This window comes from Hordeum vulgare, chromosome 1H, assembly GCF_904849725.1.
Source record: "Hordeum vulgare subsp. vulgare chromosome 1H, MorexV3_pseudomolecules_assembly, whole genome shotgun sequence".
Classification (NCBI taxonomy): domain Eukaryota; kingdom Viridiplantae; phylum Streptophyta; class Magnoliopsida; order Poales; family Poaceae; genus Hordeum; species Hordeum vulgare.
Window position 1 is genome coordinate 345,081,368 of NC_058518.1, and position 25,169 is coordinate 345,106,536.

At 46.8% G+C, this 25,169-nt stretch overlaps 1 protein-coding gene across 1 annotated transcript; it reads left to right on the forward strand.

Annotated features, from left to right (window-relative positions):
• Positions 1-23,563: 23,563 nt before the first annotated feature.
• On the forward strand, positions 23,564-24,745 carry LOC123435283 (probable glutathione S-transferase GSTU6). The gene is made up of 2 exons (XM_045115562.1): positions 23,564-23,957; positions 24,107-24,745. Exons 1-2 carry the CDS (start codon positions 23,628-23,630, stop codon positions 24,488-24,490), a joined length of 714 nt encoding a protein of 237 aa, XP_044971497.1. The 5' UTR covers positions 23,564-23,627; the 3' UTR covers positions 24,491-24,745.
• Positions 24,746-25,169: the final 424 nt, after the last annotated feature.

The following is a 25,169-nucleotide window of genomic DNA, read 5'->3' on the forward strand; positions in this document are numbered from 1 at the left end:
ACCAGTGTACAAGATGCATGACAGATAAAGTCTCTAGAGTTTTTCCCACACAAGAAATGAAATAATTAAATCGTTCGCAGGAACTGAACGTGCTAGCAATGCATATCCCATAAGCTTGGTCCAATGATGAAAAGTTTCAGCAGCAACACAGATGAGATGTGTTGCTGCAAACCAAAGAAGATCTGCTATTTATCACTGGTCCCTTCATCCAATATACTTGATTTTTTCACATACTCACAAGTATCTGTGCTAGGCATAACATCTGATGGTCACTCATTACCATGAAATTAAATGAATTTGTAACCTTTTTATTGCTCTAGTGAACATGAAACAGGGGCAACAATTCAGAAACAACAAACTCAAACAGAGGCTTCTATGAACCGATTATCTTTCAATGGGATACATACCTGTGGTATTGCTGCCACAGACAACATTGGACAGCTCGACGTATGTTCATCACTCATCTTAAGGTCCTGGAAAAAAATCAAAGATGCACATCATGAACAAAGCAACAAAAAAGGATGCCAGATGCCATTCTACAAAATGTTTGTGAAAAATCATAAGTTAAACACACTCAACTATCTACCAGAAACCACACCTGAGTTCAACGTGACGCTTTTGGTAGCTACACGCGCACACTCGGCACAAACATCAAAACCACGCCGAATCAAACGAAGCTCACACAAACCTAATTCTACAAGGCTACATAGCATTGTGAATCCTGGTTACTAAACAAAAATTTGTTGGGCATATTATTTCATTTGCAGGAGAGAACTTCAAGACAACATGGAATTATATGATAGAATATGTACTTATGAAGGAAAAATAGACCATGTGGACTAAAATCTGACAATTCTGTTTCACATGTATCCCAAAGACCAGCAACGAGTAAGCGACCATGTGGACTAATCATGCCTAACAGCCAAAATCACAATTAGGAGACGTGGATGGGGCGCTATCGATGTTGCCGGCTTGGCATGGCTGATTCGTTGCCCAAACTGGAGTAGAGGAGTAGTTGCTGAGCAGGCTGCGCATGCGGGAAGCCGGTAATTAGTCGATCTGTTAGGTTTCCTTTTCTTTTTCTAGAGGCAATCGATCTATTATAACCAACATCACGCACGTACCCTTAAAGAAATCATGCATGCAGAGCGAACGAACATCCAGCCATCGGGGCTGTAGTGCCCCAGATGTAACCCTTCCATATTTGGAACCTATCTCATGTGGGTCCACCTTGTCAGGGATATGATGATATCATTTGTGCCATGACTTCATGTGATGTCCCTTGTATTTTCTTCCTTGCATGCATGCATGTCATATCATATCTTCCATGTTTCTTTGAGACTTTGTGATTGCAAGTGTGGTGGTGATGATGTTGTGGTCTTATGCTTCATGTGGTGTTTATTTTCTTGTGGACATATGTGTGGTGTGGTGCAACTCTACTAGGTTGCTTGTCCTAGTAGGATAACATGTGGATGCTTAGGTTTCAAATCATCTTCACCCCTCTCTCTATTCCTCCTATATCAAGAATCACTTCTTCCTTTTCTGTTTTTAAAATGTTCCTGTTTTAGATCTTATTTGTGGTGGATTTGTGAAGAAAAGATGCTGTTTTAAGGAGGGGTGCAAGAGTTGCAAATAAATATAAAAGAGGTCCAACAGTGGCTGTTTTGTAATTATTAATTTGCCCCATATATTCATGTTGCATTTTATTCAATTAGTTCATGATTTGTCATGACCAGGGATGTGCTAGCTTATTTTTTTTTTCTCTTATAGTTTTCCTTGTGCTTTTATTCCTTCTCTGGTAATTCCTGTTAAAAGGAAAACCCCAGGGTTTTCTTCTCTCTTATGTGGCGCTCAGGATGGGCCTCCTCCCTCCCTGGCGGCCCAGTATCCCTCCCTCATGCCAGGAGCCCAGCCCCGGCGCCTCCCTCCTTCTTCCTGACGCCGTCCGCCCCCTCTGTCCTTTCCGTCAGGCCGAGAGAGAGAGGAAGTTGACGCCGTGCGCGGACGTCGAGGTCTCCTCATATATTATTGGCGTCCGTGCCTCCCCTCGGCCTAGGGTTTCTCTTTCCCCCTCGGTCGCCGCCGCCACCTTCCTTTCCCCATCTCTCTCCCCCTCTCCTCTGCCAGGTAAGGCCTCTGTAGGGTTAGCAGAGAGGTGGGCGCAGCCCCGACGCGTCTAACCCCGCCATATCCATCGAGCGTCGCCGGCGACCATGTCCGGGGGATCGGGGAAGGTGCCCGCGCTCCATTCCTGGCGCTAGGAGCCCCGGGAAACGATTGCACCGACGGCCTCGACCTCATCTACGACGAGTTCCCGATGCTCTTCATCCTCTGCTTCGGTTCCATGTCAGCGACGTCTCCGGCTTCTTCTTCCTCTCCGGCCGGCCTCCTCCTTCGGATCGGCCTCCCTACTTCCTCCCCAAGGTAAGGTTGCTCCTCCCCTCTCTTCTACCCCCTAGATCGGCCTGGATCCGGCGAGTTGCTCGCGTTCCTTCTCTGTCAGTTTGTGGATGCAGTAGTTACGGCAGAGCAGCGGTGTGCAGTCGCGTTGCGGCAGCAGTAGATCGCGTGGTAGTAGCGGTAGATGACGTGCAAAGCAGGCGCAGCTCTTGCAGGGGGTAGTTCTTCTGTCGCAGCGCAGCAGCAACACCAGGGTAGTGCACCGGCGGCCTCTGTGTTGCCGACGCACCTCCGTGCAGAGCAGGCACGCAGCAGAAGCAGTATAGTTTTCCAATACTGCTCTCCTCTGTCAGAAGCCGTATAGTATCACAGTGGTTTGTGTCTGTGTGTGTATACCTGAGGTGCAGGGTTCGAATCCCGCATGCGCCAACCCTCTTTTTGTGTTTTAATTCTGTTTTGGGCTCAGTAGTGCATAGGTATGGCTTACCTTGCCTGAAGTCTCTATTCTGTCGACAAGCAGATAGTAGCAGAGAGGTAGGGTTAAGTTTGTTGCACCAGTGGGTTCTGGGTTCGAATCCCGGGAAGCCCCCCTTTTGGTTTTTCTCTTTTGCTGCAAGTTTACTTCCTCTTTGCTGTTGCTGATCCTGTTACAAGCATAGGTGGCCATGGCATTGTGTTTTATTTTTTTCCCTTTGCTGCTAATTGTGCTAGGTGATGTAGTGTGTGTGGATGTGCTTGTGAGAGGTGCATGTGTGTGTGAGGACATACATATGGGGTTAGTTTTACATGTAGTGTGTGTATGGTGGTGCTTCCTAGTAGTTGATCCTAGGTGATGATAGCAAGTGTAGTTGAAGCATGTGTAGCTTCTTCATTGTTGTAGGTGCTAGCATTTGATGGTTGCACTAGGTTGTGAGTGTATGAGTATAGTTGATCTTGAGCATGATGTGCTTGAGAGTGATGTGGACTAGGTGTGTGTGTGAGTAGCACTCCACCTTGGCAAGCAAGCTTTGCACCTTCACATGACCATATGTGAGAGGGCATGGTATGTTGTTTGAGTGGGAAGCTTAGTAGTAGGGGTTGTGAAGTTGATGTGCATGACACAAACATGGGGTTCAAACCCCCATGTCACTTTGTCATTGTGCACATGAGCTCAACCTTTGTAGTTGTTGTTTTAGTAGGAACTACATGAAATGATGCCCATTCACTAGGCATGATTTGGAGTAGTTTCCTCTCCCTTAATTTGTGGTCACTTGTTCCAAGTAGGTGCCCACATTGTATATATGATTTTGGGGTAGAATCTCCCAAGGAATCCAGTGGTGAAGATAGTTTTGCCATTGGGATACTTTATGGAGTTGACGTATTCAGATTTGTTGCAAGTTTGCTCTTTGTTTCCATGGAATAGGTGGAGCCCAAGGGCATGAGTTTTTGTGTGATAGTAGTAGGAGTTTTTCTCTACACCATAGTGGTGTCATTTATCACTTGGGGTAATTTGTGTGCAAACTATGCCTAGACAAAGTGGGCATGTGGCTGAAAAAGTCCAGCTTAGTGAAATCTGGAATTTCACTAAGTTTGAGAATCCGGAAACATTTTCTTCTCCTATAGATGAGGATGTGCTGGTCATTGTGTTGTGAACTAGCCTTAGTTCAGTGCTAGGATTTTGAACCTGATATGTCCTCCCTGTCAAATTTCATCTCATTTGGAGTCCTGTAGGTTATGTTTTGCTTGCTGTCAAAAAGCTTCAGAACTAAGACAGAAAGTCAGGTGCAGGAATTTTCACTAAGTCCCTGAGATCACATGGTTTTGTGAAAGTTTGTGGCCTTGTATCTTCTAGAGTTTAATTCCTTTTGCTGTGATTCTTGCTGGTGCTTGTAGTGTTCTTGGGTGGCTACAGCCACATATATTATTTGTCACATTTGGAGGCCGGTAGCTATGTTGCATGTAGCTCACAAAGAGCTCCTCCGACATTTTATCGATTGATGAACTATATTTTCTCCCCATACAAGAATGAATTTGTCTTGCTCTATCTCGACGACATTCTGGTTTTTTCTGAGACTGAGGAAGAACATGAGAAACATCTCAGGTTGGTGCTTGATAAAGTGAGAGAGTACAAGCTGTATGCTAGGTTTTCCAAGTGCGAGTTCTGGCTTAAAGAAGTGGTTTAGCTTGGGCATATTATCTCTGCCGAGGGCATTAAGGTTGACCCGTCCAAGGTTCAAGCCATTGTTGAATGGGAGCCTCCGTAGAATGTGAAGCAGCTTCGAAGCTTTCTCGGGCTTGCCGGATATTGCAGAAGATTCGTTGAGAACTTCTCCAAGATCGCCAAGCCGCTCTCTAGTCTTCCTCAGAAGGGTGTTAAGTATGTTTGGTCTCCAGAGTGTCAACTGGCTTTCGATACACTCAAAGAGAAGCTTATCTCCACTCCGGTCTTGGCCCCTCCGGATGATTCCAAGCCGTACCAGGTCTTTTGCGACGCTTCTCTTCAGGGTCTTGGTGCAGTCTTGATGCAAGATAGGAAGGTGGTTGCTTATACCTCCAGGCAGTTGAAGCCTGCGGAGAAGAACGATCCTGTGCACGATCTCGAGCTAGCAGCTGTTGTGCACGCCTTGATGACTTGGAGACATCTCTTATTGGAACGTAAGGTTGAAGTTTTCATCGATCACAAGAGTCTCAAGTATATCTTCACTCAACCTAACTTGAATCTTCGGCGAACACGTTGGCTGGAAATGCTCCAGGATTTTAATCCGAGTGTTGAGTACACGCCAGGCAAGGCAAATGTTGTGGCAGATGCATTGAGCAGGAAGGCATATTGCAACAGTCTGATTCTGCAACCTCTCCAGCCGGGTCTTTCTGAGTCTTTCAGGAAGCTTAATCTTCAGCTAGTTCCTCAGGGTTTTCTTGCGAACCCTCAGATCTCACCTACCTTGGAAGATCAGGTCAGAGCAGCTCAGCTTCTTGACGCTATGGTGAAGAAGGTCAAGATTGGCGTGGGAAAGAGTCTCCCCAAGTATAAGTGTTTCACTGTTGATGCTAGGGACACGTTGTTTTTCGAGGATCGCCTTGTCGTCCCGAACGGTGATCTCAGGAAGGTGATCATGGAAGAAGCTCATAACTCTCTGCTCTCTATTCATCCTGGAAGCTCCAAAATGTACCATGACTTGAAGCAGACATTCTGGTGGACTCGTATGAAACGTGAAATTGCTCAGTTCGTAAACGAGTGTGATGTATGTCGAAGGGTGAAAGCAGAACATCAACGCCCAGCAGGTCTCTTGCAGCCTTTGCCGATTCCTGAGTGGAAGTTTGATCACATTGAGATGGATTTCGTCACCGGGTTTCTGAAGTCCAAGAAGGGCAATGATGCTATCTTTGTCGTCATCGACAAATTGAGTAAAGTGGCTCATTTCCTTCTAGTCAAGGAGTCCATTTCACCAGCTCAGCTGGCGGAGTTGTACACCTCCAGGATTGTCTCTTTGCACGGCGTGCCGATGATGATCTCTTCAGATCGCGGAAGTATCTTCACTTCCAAGTTCTGGGACTCCTTTCAGTCTGCTATGGGCACGAAGATCCGCTTCAGCACAGCGTTCCACCCTCAGACTAGTGGTCAAGTGGAGAGAGTGAATCAAGTTCTTCACGGTATGCTGAGAGCCTGTGTTATCTCTTTTGGCATGAAGTGGGAAGATTGTCTGCCTTTCGCAGAGTTCTCGTATAACAACAGTTATCAAGCTAGTTCTGGCAAGGCTCCATTTGTAATTCTCTATGGCAGGAAGTGCCGTATTCCGCTCAACTGGTCCGAGACCGGCGACCGTCAGATCCTTGGGAATGATATGATAGAAGAAGCTGAGGAGATGTGTCGGATCATTCACGACAACCTCAGAGCAGCTCAGTCCCGTCAGAAGAGCTATTATGATAGCAAGCACCGTGACATGTCCTATGAGGTTGATGACTTTGTCTATCTCAAGGTGTCGCCTATGAAGGGTATGCAGCGCTTTGGCATCAAAGGCAAGCTTGTGCCTCGTTTCGTGGGTCCGTTCAGAGTGGTTCGCAAGAGGGGCGACCTTGCATACCAGCTTGAGCTTCCGTCAACCTTTGCAAATGTCCATGATGTATTCCATGTTTCTCAGCTTCGGAGGTGTTTCAAGACCCCCGAGCACACTGTGCATCTTCAAGATATTGACCTTCAGCCCGACCGTTCTTATCGTGAGCATCCAGTTGCGGTTCTCGAAGCGACTGAGCGCAAGACCCGTAACAAGACTGTCAAGTTTCTCAAAGTGGAGTGGTCTCACCATTCCGATAAAGAGGCCACGTGGGAACGCGAGGATCACCTCCATTCCGAATTTCCCGATTTCTTTCAGTCTTAGATCTCGAGGGCGAGATCTTCTTTGTAGTGTGGGAGAGTTTGTAGTGCCCCAGATGTAACCCTTCCATATTTGGAACCTATCTCATGTGGGTCCACCTTGTCAGGGATATGATGATATCATTTGTGCCATGACTTCATGTGATGTCCCTTGTATTTTCTTCCTTGCATGCATGCATGTCATATCATATCTTCCATGTTTCTTTGAGACTTTGTGATTGCAAGTGTGGTGGTGATGATGTTGTGGTCTTATGCTTCATGTGGTGTTTATTTTCTTGTGGACATATGTGTGGTGTGGTGCAACTCTACTAGGTTGCTTGTCCTAGTAGGATAACATGTGGATGCTTAGGTTTCAAATCATCTTCACCCCTCTCTCTATTCCTCCTATATCAAGAATCACTTCTTCCTTTTTTGTTTTTAAAATGTTCCTGTTTTAGCTCTTATTTGTGGTGGATTTGTGAAGAAAAGATGTTGTTTTAAGGAGGGGTGCAAGAGGTGCAAATAAATATAAAACAGGTCCAACAATGGCTGTTTTGTAATTATTAATTTGCCCCATATATTCATGTTGCATTTTATTCAATTAGTTCATGATTTGTCATGACTAGGGATGTGCTAGGTTATTTTTTTTCTTATAGTTTTCCTTGTGCTTTTATTCCTTCTCTGGTAATTCCCGTTAAAAGGTAAACCCCAGGGTTTTCTTCTCTCTTATGTGGCGCTCAGGATGGGCCTCCTCCCTCCCTGGCGGCCCAGTATCCCTCCCTCACGCGAGGAGCCAGCTCCGGCGCCTCCCTCCTTCTTCCTGACGCCGTCCGCCCCCTCTGTCCTTTCCGTCAGGCCGAGAGAGAGAGGAAGTTGACGCCATGCGTGGACGTCGAGGTCCCCCCCATATATTGGTGGCGTCCGTGCCTCCCCTCGGCCTAGGGTTTCTCTTTCCCCCTCGGTCGCCGCCGCCACCTTGCTTTCCCCATCTCTCTCCCCCTCTCCTCTGCCAGGTAAGGCCTCTGTAGGGTTAGCAGAGAGGTGAGAGCAGCCCCGTCGCGTCTACCCCTGCCATCTCCGTCGAGCGTCGCCGGCGACCATGTCCGGGGGCTTGGGGAAGGTGCCCGCGCTCCATTCGCGGCGCTAGAAGCCCCGGGGAACGACTGCACCGACGGCCTCGACCTCGTCTACGGCGAGTTCCCGGTGCTCTTCATCCTCTGCTTCAGTTCCACGTCAGCGACGTCTCCGGCTTCTTCTTCCTCTCCGGCCGGCCTCCTCCTTCGGATCGGCCTCCCTACTTCCTCCCCAAGGTGAGGTTGCTCCTCACCTCTCTTCTACCCCCTAGATCGGCCTGGATCCGGCGAGTTGCTCACGTTCCTTCTCTGTCAGTTTGTGGATGCAGTAGTTACGGCAGAGCAGCGGTGTGCAGTCGCGTTGCGGCAGCAGTAGATCGCGTGGTAGTAGCGGTAGATGACGTGCAAAGCAGGCGCATCTCTTGCAGGGGGTAGTTCTTCTGTCGCGGCGCAGCAGCAACAACAGGGTAGTGCACCGGCGGCCTCTGTGTTGCCGACGCACCTCCGTGCAGAGCAGGCACGCAGCAGAAGCAGTATAGTTTTCCAATACTGGTCTCCTCTGTCAGAAGCCGTATAGTATCGCAGTGGTTTGTGTCTGTGTGTGTATACCTTAGGTGCAGGGTTCGAATCCCGCAGGCGCCAACCCCCTTTTTGTGTTTTAATTCTGTTTTGGGCTCAGTAGTGCATAGGTATGGCTTACCTTGCCTGAAGTCCCTATTCTGTCGACAAACAGATAGTAGCAGAGTGGTAGGGGGAAGTTTGTTGCACCAGTGGGTTCTGGGTTCGAATCCCAGGAAGCCCCCCCTTTTGGTTTTTCTCTTTTGCTGCAAGTTTACTTCCTCTTTGCTATTGCTGATCCTGTTACAAGCATAGGTGGCCATGGCATTGTGTTTTATTTTTTTTCCCTTTGCTCCTAATTGTGCTAGGTGATGTAGCGTGTGTGGATGTGCTTGTGAGAGGTGCATGTGTGTGTGTGAGGACATACATATGGGGTTAGTTTTACATGTAGTGTGTGTATGGTGGTGCTTCCTAGTAGTTGATCCTAGGTGATGATAGCAAGTGTAGTTGAAGCATGTGTAGCTTCTTCATTGTTGTAGGTGCTCGCATTTGATGGTTGCACTAGGTTATGAGTGTATGAGTATAGTTGATCTTGAGCATGATGTGCTTGAGAGTGATGTGGACTAGGTGTGTGTGTGAGTATCACTCCACCTTGGCAAGCAAGCTTTGCACCTTCACATGACCATATGTGAGAGGACATGGTATGTTGTTTGAGTGGGAAGCTTAGTAGTAGGGGTTGTGAAGTTGATGTGCATGACACAAACAAGGGGTTCAAACCCCCATGTCACTTTGTCATTGTGCACATGAGCTCAACCAATGTAGTTGTTGTTTTAGTTGGAACTACATGAAATGATGCCCATTCACTAGGCATGATTTGGAGTAGTTTCCTCTCCCTTAATTTGTGGTCACTTGTTCCAAGTAGGTGCCCACATTGTATATATGATTTTGGGGTAGAATCTCCCAAGGAATCCAGTGGTGAAGATAGTTTTACCATTGGGATACTTTATGGAGTTGACGTATTCAGATTTGTTGCAAGTTTGCTCTTTGTTTCCATGGAATAGGTGGAGCCCAAGGGCATGCGTTTTTGTGTGATAGTAGTAGGAGTTTTGCTCTACACCATAGTGGTGTCATTTATCACTTGGGGTAATTTGTGTGCAAACTATGCCTAGACAAAGTGGGCATGTGGCTGAAAAAGTCCAACTTAGTGAAATCTGGAATTTCACAAAGTTTGAGAATCTGGAAACATTTTCTTCTCCTATAGATGAGGATGTGCTGGTCATTGTGTTGTGAACTAGCCTTAGTTCAGTGCTAGGATTTTGGACCTGATATGTTTGTGAAGCTCCCTGTCAAATTGCATCTCATTTGGAGTCCTGTAGGTTATGTTTTGCTTGCTGTCAAAAAGCTTCAGAACTAAGACAGAAAGTCAGGTGCAGGAATTTTCACTAAGTCCCTGAGATCACATGGTTTTGTGAAAGTTTGTGGCCTTGTATCTTCTAGAGTTTAATTCCTTTTGCTGTGATTCTTGCTGGTGCTTGTAGTGTTCTTGGGTGGCTACAGCTACATATATTATTTGTCACATTTGGAGTCATGTAGCTATGTTGCATGTAGCTCACAAAGAGCTCCTCCGACATTTTGTCGATTGATATTTTCTCCCCATACAAGAATGAATTTGTCTTGCTCTATATCGACGACATTCTGGTTTTTCTGAGACTGAGGAAGAACATGAGAAACATCGCAGGTTGGTGCTTGATAAAGTGAGAGAGTACAAGCTGTATACTAAGTTTTCCAAGTGCGAGTTCTGGCTGAAAGAAGTGGTTTATCTTGGGCATATTATCTCTGCCGAGGGCATTAAGGTTGACCCGTCCAAGGTTCAAGCCATTGTTGAATGGGAGCCTCCGCAGAATGTGAAGTAGCTTCGAAGCTTTCTCGGGCTTGCCGGATATTGCAGAAGATTCGTGGAGAACTTCTCTAAGATCGCCAAGCCGCTCCCTAGTCTTCTTCAGAAGGGTGTTAAGTATGTTTGGTCTCCAGAGTGTCAACTGGCTTTCTATACACTCAAAGAGAAGCTTATCTCCACTCTGGTCTTGGCCCCTCCGGATGATTCCAAGCCGTACCAGGTCTTTTGCGACGCTTCCGGCCGGCCTCCTCCTTCGGATCGGCCTCCCTACTTCCTCCCCAAGGTGAGGTTGCTCCTCCCCTCTCTTCTACGCCCTAGATCGGCCTGGATCTGGCGAGTTGCTCGCGTTCCTTCTCTGTCACTTTGTGGATGCAGTAGTTACAGCAGAGCAGCGGTGTGCAGTCGTGTTGCGGCAGCACTAGATCGCGTGGTAGTAGCGGTAGATGACGTGCACAGCAGGCGCAGCTCTTGCATGGGGTAGTTCTTCTGTCGTGGCGCAGTAGCAACAGCAGGGTAGTGCACCAGCGACCTCTGTTTTGCCGGCGCACCTCCGTGCAGAGCAGGCACGCAACAGAAGCAGTATAGTTTTCCAATACTGCTCTCCTCTGTCAGAAGCCGTATAGTATCACAGTGGTTTGTGTCTGTGTGTGTATACCTGAGGTGCAGGGTTCGAATCCTGCATGCGCCAACCCCCTTTTTGTGTTTTAATTCTGTTTTGGGCTCAGTAGTGCATAGGTATGGCTTACCTTGCCTGAAGTCTCTATTCTGTCGACAAGCAGATAGTAGCAGAGAGGTAGGGTTAAGTTTGTTGCACCAGTGGGTTCTGGGTTCGAATCCCGGGAAGCCCCCCTTTTGGTTTTTCTCTTTTGCTGCAAGTTTACTTCCTCTTTGCTGTTGCTGATCCTGTTACAAGCATAGGTGGCCATGGCATTGTGTTTTATTTTTTTCCCTTTGCTGCTAATTGTGCTAGGTGATGTAGTGTGTGTGGATGTGCTTGTGAGAGGTGCATGTGTGTGTGAGGACATACATATGGGGTTAGTTTTACATGTAGTGTGTGTATGGTGGTGCTTCCTAGTAGTTGATCCTAGGTGATGATAGCAAGTGTAGTTGAAGCATGTGTAGCTTCTTCATTGTTGTAGGTGCTAGCATTTGATGGTTGCACTAGGTTGTGAGTGTATGAGTATAGTTGATCTTGAGCATGATGTGCTTGAGAGTGATGTGGACTAGGTGTGTGTGTGAGTAGCACTCCACCTTGGCAAGCAAGCTTTGCACCTTCACATGACCATATGTGAGAGGGCATGGTATGTTGTTTGAGTGGGAAGCTTAGTAGTAGGGGTTGTGAAGTTGATGTGCATGACAAAAACATGGAGTTCAAACCCCCATGTCACTTTGTCATTGTGCACATGAGCAAAACCTTTGTAGTTGTTGTTTTAGTAGGAACTACATGAAATGATGCCCATTCACTAGGCATGATTTGGAGTAGTTTCCTCTCCCTTAATTTGTGGTCACTTGTTCCAAGTAGGTGCCCACATTGTATATATGATTTTGGGGTAGAATCTCCCAAGGAATCCAGTGGTGAAGATAGTTTTGCCATTGGGATACTTTATGGAGTTGACGTATTCAGATTTGTTGCAAGTTTGCTCTTTGTTTCCATGGAATAGGTGGAGCCCAAGGGCATGAGTTTTTGTGTGATAGTAGTAGGAGTTTTGCTCTACACCATAGTGGTGTCATTTATCACTTGGGGTAATTTGTGTGCAAACTATGCCTAGACAAAGTGGGCATGTGGTTGAAAAAGTCCAGCTTAGTGAAATCTAGAATGTCACTAAGTCTGAGAATCTGGAAACATTTTCTTCTCCTACAGATGAGGATGTGCTGGTCATTGTGTTGTGAACTAGCCTTAGTTCAGTGATAGGATTTTGGACCTGATATGTCCTCCCTGTCAAATTTCATCTCATTTGGAGTCCTGTAGGTTATATTTTGCTTGCTGTCAAAAAGCTTCAGAACTAAGACAGAAAGTCAGGTGCAGGAATTTTCACTAAGTCCTTGAGATCTGATGGTTTTGTGAAAGTTTATTGGCTTGTATCTTCTAGAGTTTAATTCCTTTTGCTGTGATTCTTGCTGGTGCTTGTAGTGTTCTTGGGTGGCTACAGCCACATATATTATTTGTCACATTTGGAGGCCGGTAGCTATGTTGCATGTAGCTCACAAAGAGCTCCTCCGACATTTTATCGATTGATGAACTATATTTTCTCCCCATACAAGAATGAATTTGTCTTGCTCTATCTCGACGACATTCTGGTTTTTTCTGAGACTGAGGAAGAACATGAGAAACATCTCAGGTTGGTGCTTGATAAAGTGAGAGAGTACAAGCTGTATGCTAAGTTTTCCAAGTGCGAGTTCTGGCTGAAAGAATTGGTTTATCTAGGGCATATTATCTCTGCCGAGGGCATTAAGGTTGACCCGTCCAAGGTTCAAGCCATTGTTGAATGGGAGCCTCCGCAGAATGTGAAGCAGCTTCGAAGCTTTCTCGGGCTTGCCGGATATTGCAGAAGATTCGTTGAGAACTTCTCCAAGATCGCCAAGCCGCTCCCTAGTCTTCTTCAGAAGGGTGTTATGTATGTTTGGTCTCCAGAGTGTCAACTGGCTTTCTATACACTCAAAGAGAAGCTTATCTCCACTCTGGTCTTGGCCCCTCCGGATGATTCCAAGCCGTACGAGGTCTTTTGCGACGCTTCCGGCCGGCCTCCTCCTTCGGATTGGCCTCCCTACTTCCTCCCCAAGGTGAGGTTGCTCCTCCCCTCTCTTCTACGCCCTAGATCGGCCTGCATCCAGCGAGTTGCTCGCGTTCCTTCTCTATCACTTTATGGATGCAGTAGTTACAGCAGAGCAGCGGTGTGCAGTCGTGTTGCGGCAGCAGTAGATCGCGTGGTAGTAGCAGTAGATGACGTGCACAGCAGGCGCAACTCTTGCATGGGGTAGTTCTTCTATCGTGGCGCAGCAGCAACAGCAGGGTAGTGCACCGGCGGCCTCTGTGTTGCCGGCGCACCTCCGTGCAGAGCAGGCACACAACAGAAGCAGTATAGTTTTCCAATACTGCTCTCCTCTGTCAGAAGCCGTATAGTATCGCAGTGGTTTGTGTCTGTGTGTGTATACCTGAGGTGCAGGGTTCGAATCCCGCAGGCGCCAACCCCCTTTTTGTGTTTTAATTCTGTTTTGGGCTCAGTAGTGCATAGGTATGGCTTACCTTGCCTGAAGTCTCTATTCTGTCGACAAGCAGATAGTAGCAGAGAGGTAGGGTTAAGTTTGTTGCACCAGTGGGTTCTGGGTTCGAATCCCGGGAAGCCCCCCCTTTTTGTTTTTCTCTTTTGCTGCAAGTTTAGTTCCTCTTTGCTGTTGCTGATCCTGTTACAAGCATAGGTGGCCATGGCATTGTGTTTTATTTTTTTCCCTTTGCTGCTAATTGTGCTAGGTGATGTAGTGTGTGTGGATGTGCTTATGAGAGGTGCATGTGTGTGTGAGGACATACATATGGGGTTAGTTTTACATGTAGTGTGTGTATGGTGGTGCTTCCTAGTAGTTGATCCTAGGTGATGATAGCAAGTGTAGTTGAAACATGTGTAGCTTCTTCATTGTTGTAGGTGCTAGCATTTGATGGTTGCACTAGGTTGTGAGTGTATGAGTATAGTTGATCTTGAGCATGATGTGCTTTAGAGTGATGTGGACTAGGTGTGTGTGTGAGTAGCACTCCACCTTGGCAAGCAAGCTTTGCACCTTCACATGACCATATGTGAGAGGGCATGGTATGTTGTTTGAGTGGGAAGCTTAGTAGTAGGGGTTGTGAAGTTGATGTGCATGACACAAACATGGGCTTCAAACCCCCATGTCACTTTGTCATTGTGCACATGAGCTCAACCTTTGTAGTTGTTGTTTTAGTAGGAACTACATGAAATGATGCCCATTCACTAGGCATGATTTGGAGTAGTTTCCTCTCCCTTAATTTGTGGTCACTTGTTCCAAGTAGGTGCCCACATTGTATATATGATTTTGGGCTAGAATCTCCCAAGGAATCCAGTGGTGAAGATAGTTTTGCCATTGGGATACTTTATGGAGTTGACGTATTCAGATTTGTGGTAAGTTTGCTCTTTGTTTCCATGGAATAGGTGGAGCCCAAGGGCATGAGTTTTTGTGTGATAGTAGTAGGAGTTTTGCTCTACACCATAGTGGTGTCATTTATCACTTGGGGTAATTTGTGTGCAAACTATGCCTAGACAAAGTGGGCATGTGGCTGAAAAAGTCCAGCTTAGTGAAATCTGGAATTTCACTAAGTCTGAGAATCCGGAAACATTTTCTTCTCCTATAGATGAGGATGTGCTGGTCATTGTGTTGTGAACTAGCCTTAGTTCAGTGCTAGGATTTTGAACCTGATATGTCCTCCCTGTCAAATTTCATCTCATTTGGAGTCCTGTAGGTTATGTTTTGCTTGCTGTCAAAAAGCTTCAGAACTAAGACAGAAAGTCAGGTGCAGGAATTTTCACTAAGTCCGTGAGATCTGATGGTTTTGTGAAAGTTTATGGCCTTGTATCTTCTAGAGTTTAATTCCTTTTGCTGTGATTCTTGCTGGTGCTTGTAGTGTTCTTGGGTGGCTACAGCCACATATATTATTTGTCACATTTGGAGGCCGGTAGCTATGTTGCATGTAGCTCACAAAGAGCTCCTCCGACATTTTATCGATTGATGAACTATATTTTCTCCCCATACAAGAATGAATTTGTCTTGCTCTATCTCGACGACATTCTGGTTTTTTCTGAGACTGAGGAAGAACATGAGAAACATCTCAGGTTGGTGCTTGATAAAGTGAGAGAGTACAAGCTGTATGCTAAGTTTTCCAAGTGCGAGTTCTGGCTGAAAGAATTGGTTTATCTAGGGCATATTATCTCTGCCGAGGGCATTAAGGTTGACCCGTCCAAGGTTCAAGCCATTGTTGAATGGGAGCCTCCGCAGAATGTGAAGCAGCTTCGAAGCTTTCTCGGGCTTGCCGGATATTGCAGAAGATTCGTTGAGAACTTCTCCAAGATCGCCAAGCCGCTCCCTAGTCTTCTTCAGAAGGGTGTTATGTATGTTTGGTCTCCAGAGTGTCAACTGGCTTTCTATACACTCAAAGAGAAGCTTATCTCCACTCTGGTCTTGGCCCCTCCGGATGATTCCAAGCCGTACGAGGTCTTTTGCGACGCTTCCGGCCGGCCTCCTCCTTCGGATTGGCCTCCCTACTTCCTCCCCAAGGTGAGGTTGCTCCTCCCCTCTCTTCTACGCCCTAGATCGGCCTGCATCCAGCGAGTTGCTCGCGTTCCTTCTCTATCACTTTATGGATGCAGTAGTTACAGCAGAGCAGCGGTGTGCAGTCGTGTTGCGGCAGCAGTAGATCGCGTGGTAGTAGCAGTAGATGACGTGCACAGCAGGCGCAACTCTTGCATGGGGTAGTTCTTCTATCGTGGCGCAGCAGCAACAGCAGGGTAGTGCACCGGCGGCCTCTGTGTTGCCGGCGCACCTCCGTGCAGAGCAGGCACACAACAGAAGCAGTATAGTTTTCCAATACTGCTCTCCTCTGTCAGAAGCCGTATAGTATCGCAGTGGTTTGTGTCTGTGTGTGTATACCTGAGGTGCAGGGTTCGAATCCCGCAGGCGCCAACCCCCTTTTTGTGTTTTAATTCTGTTTTGGGCTCAGTAGTGCATAGGTATGGCTTACCTTGCCTGAAGTCTCTATTCTGTCGACAAGCAGATAGTAGCAGAGAGGTAGGGTTAAGTTTGTTGCACCAGTGGGTTCTGGGTTCGAATCCCGGGAAGCCCCCCCTTTTTGTTTTTCTCTTTTGCTGCAAGTTTACTTCCTCTTTGCTGTTGCTGATCCTGTTACAAGCATAGGTGGCCATGGCATTGTGTTTTATTTTTTTCCCTTTGCTGCTAATTGTGCTAGGTGATGTAGTGTGTGTGGATGTGCTTATGAGAGGTGCATGTGTGTGTGAGGACATACATATGGGGTTAGTTTTACATGTAGTGTGTGTATGGTGGTGCTTCCTAGTAGTTGATCCTAGGTGATGATAGCAAGTGTAGTTGAAACATGTGTAGCTTCTTCATTGTTGTAGGTGCTAGCATTTGATGGTTGCACTAGGTTGTGAGTGTATGAGTATAGTTGATCTTGAGCATGATGTGCTTTAGAGTGATGTGGACTAGGTGTGTGTGTGAGTAGCACTCCACCTTGGCAAGCAAGCTTTGCACCTTCACATGACCATATGTGAGAGGGCATGGTATGTTGTTTGAGTGGGAAGCTTAGTAGTAGGGGTTGTGAAGTTGATGTGCATGACACAAACATGGGCTTCAAACCCCCATGTCACTTTGTCATTGTGCACATGAGCTCAACCTTTGTAGTTGTTGTTTTAGTAGGAACTACATGAAATGATGCCCATTCACTAGGCATGATTTGGAGTAGTTTCCTCTCCCTTAATTTGTGGTCACTTGTTCCAAGTAGGTGCCCACATTGTATATATGATTTTGGGCTAGAATCTCCCAAGGAATCCAGTGGTGAAGATAGTTTTGCCATTGGGATACTTTATGGAGTTGACGTATTCAGATTTGTGGTAAGTTTGCTCTTTGTTTCCATGGAATAGGTGGAGCCCAAGGGCATGAGTTTTTGTGTGATAGTAGTAGGAGTTTTGCTCTACACCATAGTGGTGTCATTTATCACTTGGGGTAATTTGTGTGCAAACTATGCCTAGACAAAGTGGGCATGTGGCTGAAAAAGTCCAGCTTAGTGAAATCTGGAATTTCACTAAGTCTGAGAATCCGGAAACATTTTCTTCTCCTATAGATGAGGATGTGCTGGTCATTGTGTTGTGAACTAGCCTTAGTTCAGTGCTAGGATTTTGAACCTGATATGTCCTCCCTGTCAAATTTCATCTCATTTGGAGTCCTGTAGGTTATGTTTTGCTTGCTGTCAAAAAGCTTCAGAACTAAGACAGAAAGTCAGGTGCAGGAATTTTCACTAAGTCCGTGAGATCTGATGGTTTTGTGAAAGTTTATGGCCTTGTATCTTCTAGAGTTTAATTCCTTTTGCTGTGATTCTTGCTGGTGCTTGTAGTGTTCTTGGGTGGCTACAGCCACATATATTATTTGTCACATTTGGAGGCCGGTAGCTATGTTGCATGTAGCTCACAAAGAGCTCCTCCGACATTTTATCGATTGATGAACTATATTTTCTCCCCATACAAGAATGAATTTGTCTTGCTCTATCTCGACGACATTCTGGTTTTTTCTGAGACTGAGGAAGAACATGAGAAACATCTCAGGTTGGTGCTTGATAAAGTGAGAGAGTACAAGCTGTATGCTAAGTTTTCCAAGTGCGAGTTCTGGCTGAAAGAAGTGGTTTATCTTGGGCATATTATCTCTGCCGAGGGCATTAAGGTTGACCCGTCCAAGGTTCAAGCCATTGTTGAATGGGAGCCTCCGCAGAATGTGAAGCAGCTTCGAAGCTTTCTCGGGCTTGCCGGATATTGCAAAAGATTCGTTGAGAACTTCTCCAAGATCGCCAAGCCGCTCCCTAGTCTTCTTCAGAAGGGTGTTAAGTGTGGTTGGTCTCCACAGTGTCAACTGGCTTTCGATACACTCAAAGAGAAGGTTATCTCCACTCTGGTCTTTGCCCCTCGGGATGATTCCAAGCCATACCAGGTCTTTTGCGACGCTTCCGGCCGGCCTCCTCCTTCGGATCGGCCTCCCTACTTCCTCCCCAAGGTGAGGTTGCTCCTCCCCTCTCTTCTACCCCCTAGATCGGCCTGGATCCGGCGAGTTGCTCGCGTTCCTTCTCTGTCAGTTTGTGGATGCAGTAGTTACGGCAGAGCAGCGGTGTGCAGTCGTGTTGCGGCAGCAGTAGATCGCGTGGTAGTAGCGTTAGATGACGTGCACAGCAGGCGTAGCTCTTGCAGGGGGTAGTTCTTCTGTCGCGGCGCAGCAGCAACAGCAGGGTAGTGCACCGGCGGCCTCTCTGTTGACGGCGCACCTCCGTGCAGAGCAGGCACGCAACAGAAGCAGTATAGTTTTCCAATACTGCTCTCCTCTGTCAGAAGCCGTATAGTATCGCAGTGGTTTGTGTCTGTGTGTGTATACCTGAGGTGCAGGGTTTGAATCCCGCAGGCGCCAACCCCCTTTTTGTGTTTTAATTCTGTTTTGGGCTCAGTAGTGCATAGGTATGGCTTACCTTGCCTGAAGTCTCTATTCTGTCGACAAGCAGATAGTAGCAGAGTGGTAGGTTTAAGTTTGTTGCACCACTGGGTTCTGGGTTCAAATCCCAGGAAGCCCCCCCTTTTTGTTTTTCTCTTTTGCTGCAAGTTTACTTCCTCTTTGCTGTTGCTGATCCTGTTACAAGCATAGGTGGCCATGGCATTGTGTTTTATTTTTTTCCCTTTGCTGCTAATTGTGCTAGGTGATGTAGTGTGTGTGGATGTGCTTGTGAGAGGTGCATGTGTGTGTGAGGACATACATATGGGGTTAGTTTTACATGTAGTGTGTGTATGGTGGTTCTTCCTAGTAGTTGATCCTAGGTGATGATAGCAAGTGTAGTTGAAGCATGTGTAGCTTCTTCATTGTTGTAGGTGCTAGCATTTGATGGTTGCACTAGGTTGTGAGTGTATGAGTATAGTTGATCTTGAGCATGATGTGCTTGAGAGTGATGTGGACTAGGTGTGTGTGTGAGTAGCACTCCACCTTGGCAAGCAAGCTTTGCACCTTCACATGACCATATGTGAGAGGGCATGGTATGTTGTTTGAGTGGGAAGCTTAGTAGTAGGGGTTGTGAAGTTGATGTGCATGAAAAAAACATGGAGTTCAAACCCCCATGTCACTTTGTCATTGTGCACATGAGCTCAACCTTTGTAGTTGTTGTTTTAGTAGGAACTACATGAAATGATGCCCATTCACTAGGCATGATTTGGAGTAGTTTCCTCTCCCTTAATTTGTGGTCACTTGTTCCAAGTAGGTGCCCACATTTTATATATGATTTTGGGGTAGAATCTCCCAAGGAATCCAGTGGTGAAGATAGTTTTGCCATTGGGATACTTTATGGAGTTGACGTATTCAGATTTGTTGCAAGTTTGCTCTTTGTTTCCATGGAATAGGTGGAGCCAAAGGGCATGAGTTTATGTGTGATAGTAGTAGGAGTATTGCTCTACACCATAGTGGTGTCATTTATCACTTGGGGTAATTTGTGTGCAAACTATGCCTAGACAAAGTGGGCATGTGGCTGAAAAAGTCCAGCTTAGTGAAATCTGGAATTTCACTAAGTCTGAGAATCTGGAAACATTTTCTTCTCCTATAGATGAGGATGTGCTGGTCATTGTGTTGTGAACTAGACTTAGTTCACTGCTAGGAATTTGGACCTGATATGTTTGTGAAGCTTCCTGTCAAATTTCATCTCATTTGGAGTCCTGTAGGTTATGTTTTGCTTGCTGTCAAAAAGCTTCAGAACTAAGACAGAAAGTCAGGTGCAGGAATTTTCACTAAGTCCCTGAGGTCTGATGGTTTTGTGAAAGTTTGTGGCCTTGTATCTTCTAGAGTTTAATTCTTTTTGCTGTGATTCTTGCTGGTGCTTGTAGTGTTCTTGGGTAGCTACAGCCACATATATTATTTGTCACATTTGGAGGCCTGTAGCTATGTTGCATGTAGCTCACAAAGAGCTAAGATGCAGATTATGGCAGATTGTGTAGTATAGCTATTTTGATGATTGTGTGTGATTAGTTGATGTTGTGGTGTTCTTACTTGCTCCAATCCATTCTTGTTGGGTTTTTATATGTCTTGGAAACCTTGGAATACCAGATTTGTGCCAATTGAGTGTGTGGTGTTGATTCTTCCACGTAGAGCTTCATAACTTGTTTCGTTGATTCCCGCTGATCCGTAGCTCCGTTTGCAATGTTATTTATATGGTTTTGCATCGTTTTCATGAGCCGCATCTGTTCATGCCATCCTCATGATGTCAAAATAGCTTAGCGTACATTTCTGTCCAGAAACTTGTAGTAGTTTCTTTTGCTTGTGCTAGTGATAGAAATAGCGATGCATGCTCATCTTTCATCTCATGCATCATGTGATTGTTGCATCTTGTGGTGCTGCTGTTCATTGGTTGTTATTCTTATGTTGGGTAGGACCGGGATCGGAGAAGGAATACGTGGAGTCAGGAGTGTACGTGCAGGACGAACCAGAACCATTCCAAGCTGAGGATATCACAGGCAAGATGATATGACCTTGATTCCATCTCTAGACTTGTTATGCTAGATTGCGTTTCCATGTCTTATTGCTCGCTGCCCACCACTGAATTATATTGCCTCTTGTTATGCCATGAACCCAAACACTGATCCCTTCCTAGCAAACTTGATTGGCTAAGTAGGTTGCTCAGCTACTAATGTTAGCGTTGCTAGATGCAGGTGCTTTGACTCATGTGATAACATGAGCTTGATATCATTATCTTAAATTCTGTTATTTAATTAATGCACCTATATACTTGGTAAATGACGGGAGGCCTAGCCTTTTCCCGGGTGCTTTGTTCCGTTATTGCCGCCTTAGTTACCGGTTACCGGTGTTTGATTCCATAATGATCGCTCCTAACATGTTCGGGGTTGTTATGGGGACCCCCTTGATAAATCGCGTAGTGCTAAGGCTTGTCCGGCAGGACCCAACATTGGTGTTAATTTGCTAATCACTTAATAATAAACTGCATAGGGAATAGCTATCCCGAGGAATTTAATCAACAACCCGGGCCAGTGCTCCTCATGAGTGTTAGTCCAAACTAGAGCACTGTGCGGGGCCAACTCAGGGCAACTTGAGAGATTTCTATCAGGACACTGTACGCGTAGCTCATCCGGCGTGTCCTGAGACTGAGATACGCGGCTCTTATCGGGGCCGTCGACACGTCGGGAGGTCCTGCTAGCCTTGCCTTACCTTAGTGGTATATCTTGCGTATAGGAATCCCAGTGAAGCTTTGGTTTCCCCCAGATTTGAGGTTTTCCTCTAAGGAATCCGACGAGATCACGAGATTCGTGATAGAGGATGCCTTTGCGGCCTGTGTTCGTTTGTGATGGACTAGTTGGAGCACCCCTGCAGGGTTTAATCTTTCGGAAAGCCGTGCCCGCGGTTATGTGGCAACTTGGAATATTTTCTTAACATCCGGTATTAGAGAACTTAAACATAAGCTAATAAAATTGCCAACTGTGTGCGTAACCGTGACTGTCCCCTCGAAGATCTATCTTCGATCGGGAACACGGTGGGGTTATGAATGCCGTAGGTAGGTGTTCACGATCACTTAGCGATCAAGTAATCACGACCGCTAGTGTAGACCACCTCCATAATTGCTTACGTAAGTTAGCCACTAAATCAAGCTTAGGATGCTGCAGCCTTATACACTTCACCCTTATCCTACCTAATAACATGACTAGTTCTGGCACCAAGGTCTTAGATTGCTGAGTCCCCGTGGCTTACGGATTCCTCCGAAACTCCCAACAGGTACAGGTACCCAGAGGCAGATGATCCCGACAGCACCCAGCTGGCGTGGCAGTACGACGAGGAGACAGACCGCCTCTACGTGAACTATCCAGAGGACTGAGGCGTGGTCGTGATTGTGGGCCTACAGGCAGGGTAGCATAGCATTTCCATGTTTTGTAGTCTGTAGCGGAACTACCTTGATTGTATTTGTGATGTACTCTGAGTTATTAATGAGAAGACAGTTGAATCCCGAATTGTCTACTTTTATTATTATTTGTGTTATGTTACTTGCTTGCGAAACGCTTAGATGCGCTTCTTTCCTATTTGGGGCCTCGACCCCGAGATCAGAAAGGACCGCATCTTGGTCGTTAAAAGTTGGTAATCAGAGCCTTACGACCATAGGGCCTCTTGCACCCCCTGAGGGCCGGCCCTGGGTGAGCGCTATGGACGCATGCAGAGGAGGAGGACGATGGCGGCGAGCGTCCCCCCGTCGTCGACCTTGGCGCAATACCACGCGACGACCTCCTCACCCGACGCGCAGCCGCGAACGCATTGACGACGACGCGGATCGGGAAGCACGGTGTGGCCGGGAGAGGACGATGGCGGCGAGCGTCCCCCGGTCGCCGACCTTGGCGCAATACCACGCGACGACCTCCTCACCCGATGCGCAACCGCGAACCCATTGACGACGACGCGGATCGGGAAGCACGGTGTGGCCGGGAGCACCATGAGCATCTCCTGACCGATCTCGATTTGGAGGCTGGCTTAGGTAGAAAGGGTGTGGGAGGGTGGATGCGCGTCCGTTGAGGGAGAGGGGCGTCGAAGTCGCGGTGGGTGGGGGACGAGGTCGTCGGTGGTAGCGGCGCCCACGACAGGAGGAAGAGGAACGAATCGGGGGAGATTGGGTGGGTGGGCAGGTTACTACTCTTTTTTTTCACCGATGGAAGAGTACGTGCGAGGTGTAGGCCACGACTTTGGGGGTGGGGGGTTAACGAAGGATTTTGTTAGAGGCAGAGGGTTTTCTCTGTGAACCGGATTTTTTCTATATTTAATCGATTGGTGTATGGAGGGATGAAAAAAAATCGGTGGAACTGCTAACGATGGCAGTGCTAGCGAGGGGGTTCTGCCGTGGTCGAAACATCACGACAGACGGCAGATCCCCCTTTAATAGTAGAGATACATGTACATTTTGCTAGTGTGCAATGTGTCTATGACAAACTGTGCCCACATGTCATTGCGTGTTTTATGTAAATATAGCAATACAATATATAAAGGCTATCAAAGCAAAAAAAAAATGTTAAATTTGTAAACTTTCTTTTCTTGCTATAACAAGTTTTTAGCAATTCAATATATAAAGATGGTTGAAGATAATCTAACGGCGGTAAAGTTGTGAGGGCGTGTCGGGGTTCAGATCTCATGGTTTATCCTAGGTGGTAACGTCCACACACAAAGATTGTATTCACAAGAAATTTAGTTAGTTTTAGTTATCTCCGGTCCAGTTCCGTTCAAACATGAGATAGGGACACATAAAAATCATCAATTTGCAATAAAAAAACACATGAGGGGTTACCGGATATGCTCATATTGTCCAAGTCTTCCTCCGTAAAAAAAATACATTTCTTCAAGGGCCAAGTCAACAGTTTGTAGATGGCTCCTCGATCAAGTTGTTGCAACTTGCAAAAGAGAATCAGAAAACAAATGGAGGAGTTACTGTAGCCTCACAACAACCAAACAAATCGTGCCATTGCAGGCCTGCATTGTGCGTGTAGTGTAGGCTAATATATATACCGCTCCTCCCCTCCATCCCTAACAGTCAAGTCAAACACCAACCACACAAGAGCCGAGCAAGACACCAGCAATGGCCGGAGGAGGAAACGACGAGGTGAAGCTGCTGGGCATGTGGGCGAGCCCGTTCGTCCTTCGAATCAAGCTCGCGCTCAGCCTCAAGGGCGTCGCCTACGAGTACGTGGAAGAGGACCTCAAGAGCAAGAGCGAGCTGCTCCTCAGGTCCAACCCCGTGCTCCAGAAGGTGCCGGTGCTCATCCACGACGGCAAGCCCGTCTCCGAGTCGTCGGTCATCCTGCAGTACATTGACGAGGCCTTCGCCGGCGTCGGCCCCTCGCTCCTCCCGGAGGAGCCCCATGGCCGCGCCGTCGCTCGCTTCTGGGCCGCCTACATCGACGGCACGGTATTTTATACATCTCACATCGGTCGATTCGTTTCGTTCGAGTTTTTTTAGCATCTGGTTCATGGTTTCACACTCGCGGTCTTGTAATTTTGTGTCGTGGTGATCGTTCATCTGGTTCATGGTTTCACATTTTTGTGCTGATCGTGCAGCTCGTGAAAGCATCGTCCGAGGCGTCGATGGGCAAGACAGAGGAGGAGAAGGCCGAGGGGGCGAAGCAGGTGGCGGCCGCGGTGGAGACCCTGGAGGGAGCCCTGAGGGACTGCTCTAACGGGAAGCCCTTCTTCGGTGGCGACACGGCGGGGTACGTGGACGTGATGCTCGGCGGCCTCCTCCCGTGGGTGCACACCAGCGATAAGATGAAGGGCGTCAAAACGTTCGACCCCGCCACGACTCCGCTCTTGGCTGCGTGGGCGGACAGCTTCGGATCGTTGGGCGCCGTCGAGGCGGTCATGCCGGATGTGAGCAAGCTCATCGAGTTTGCCATGGCGATGCATGCTCGCGCCGCGGCCGCGGCAGCCGGCGCAACAAACTGAAGAGACGTGCCTACCTACAGCCGGAGTATTAACCGGAAACCGAAAACCGAAATATCAAACCGAACCGAACCGTATTAACCAATTTGTTGGTTCATTTGGTGGTTTGTTTTTTGGTTCGGTGGAAAATTTTAAGGTTGTTTGATGTTTTTTTGTTTTGTTTTTTGTGCCTGGAAACCGAATAAACCGAACAAACCGATATGCGGGATATCCTATGTAAAACCTTGTTTCCGTAAGTACAACAGTATGAAGACATCACACATTTCTCTGCACATAATATATTTCATATTTCATGTGCTTTTTATACTTAATTATGGTTACTAGCTTGCTTGACCGAATGAATCATGGAATGATATTAAGGTTTCTAGAACTTGTGATTATCTTTTTGCATATTATACAATCCAAATCAGTGCTCTCGAGTCATTACACCTATACTGACAAGTGCACGAATTTTGGTTTTTTGGTTAACCGAACAAACCGAACCGATATATTATGCTTAATATGGTTTGATTTTTAAATTTTGAATGATTATTTCGGTTTCTATTTTTCCAAAACCGAAATTACATAGAACCGAATAAACCGAACCGTATTAACCATATAAACCGAACGCCCAGCCCTACTTGTTTGTGTTTACTCTATGGAATTTGTGTCTTTTTTTTCTTTTGCAATTGTCAAATTTGTG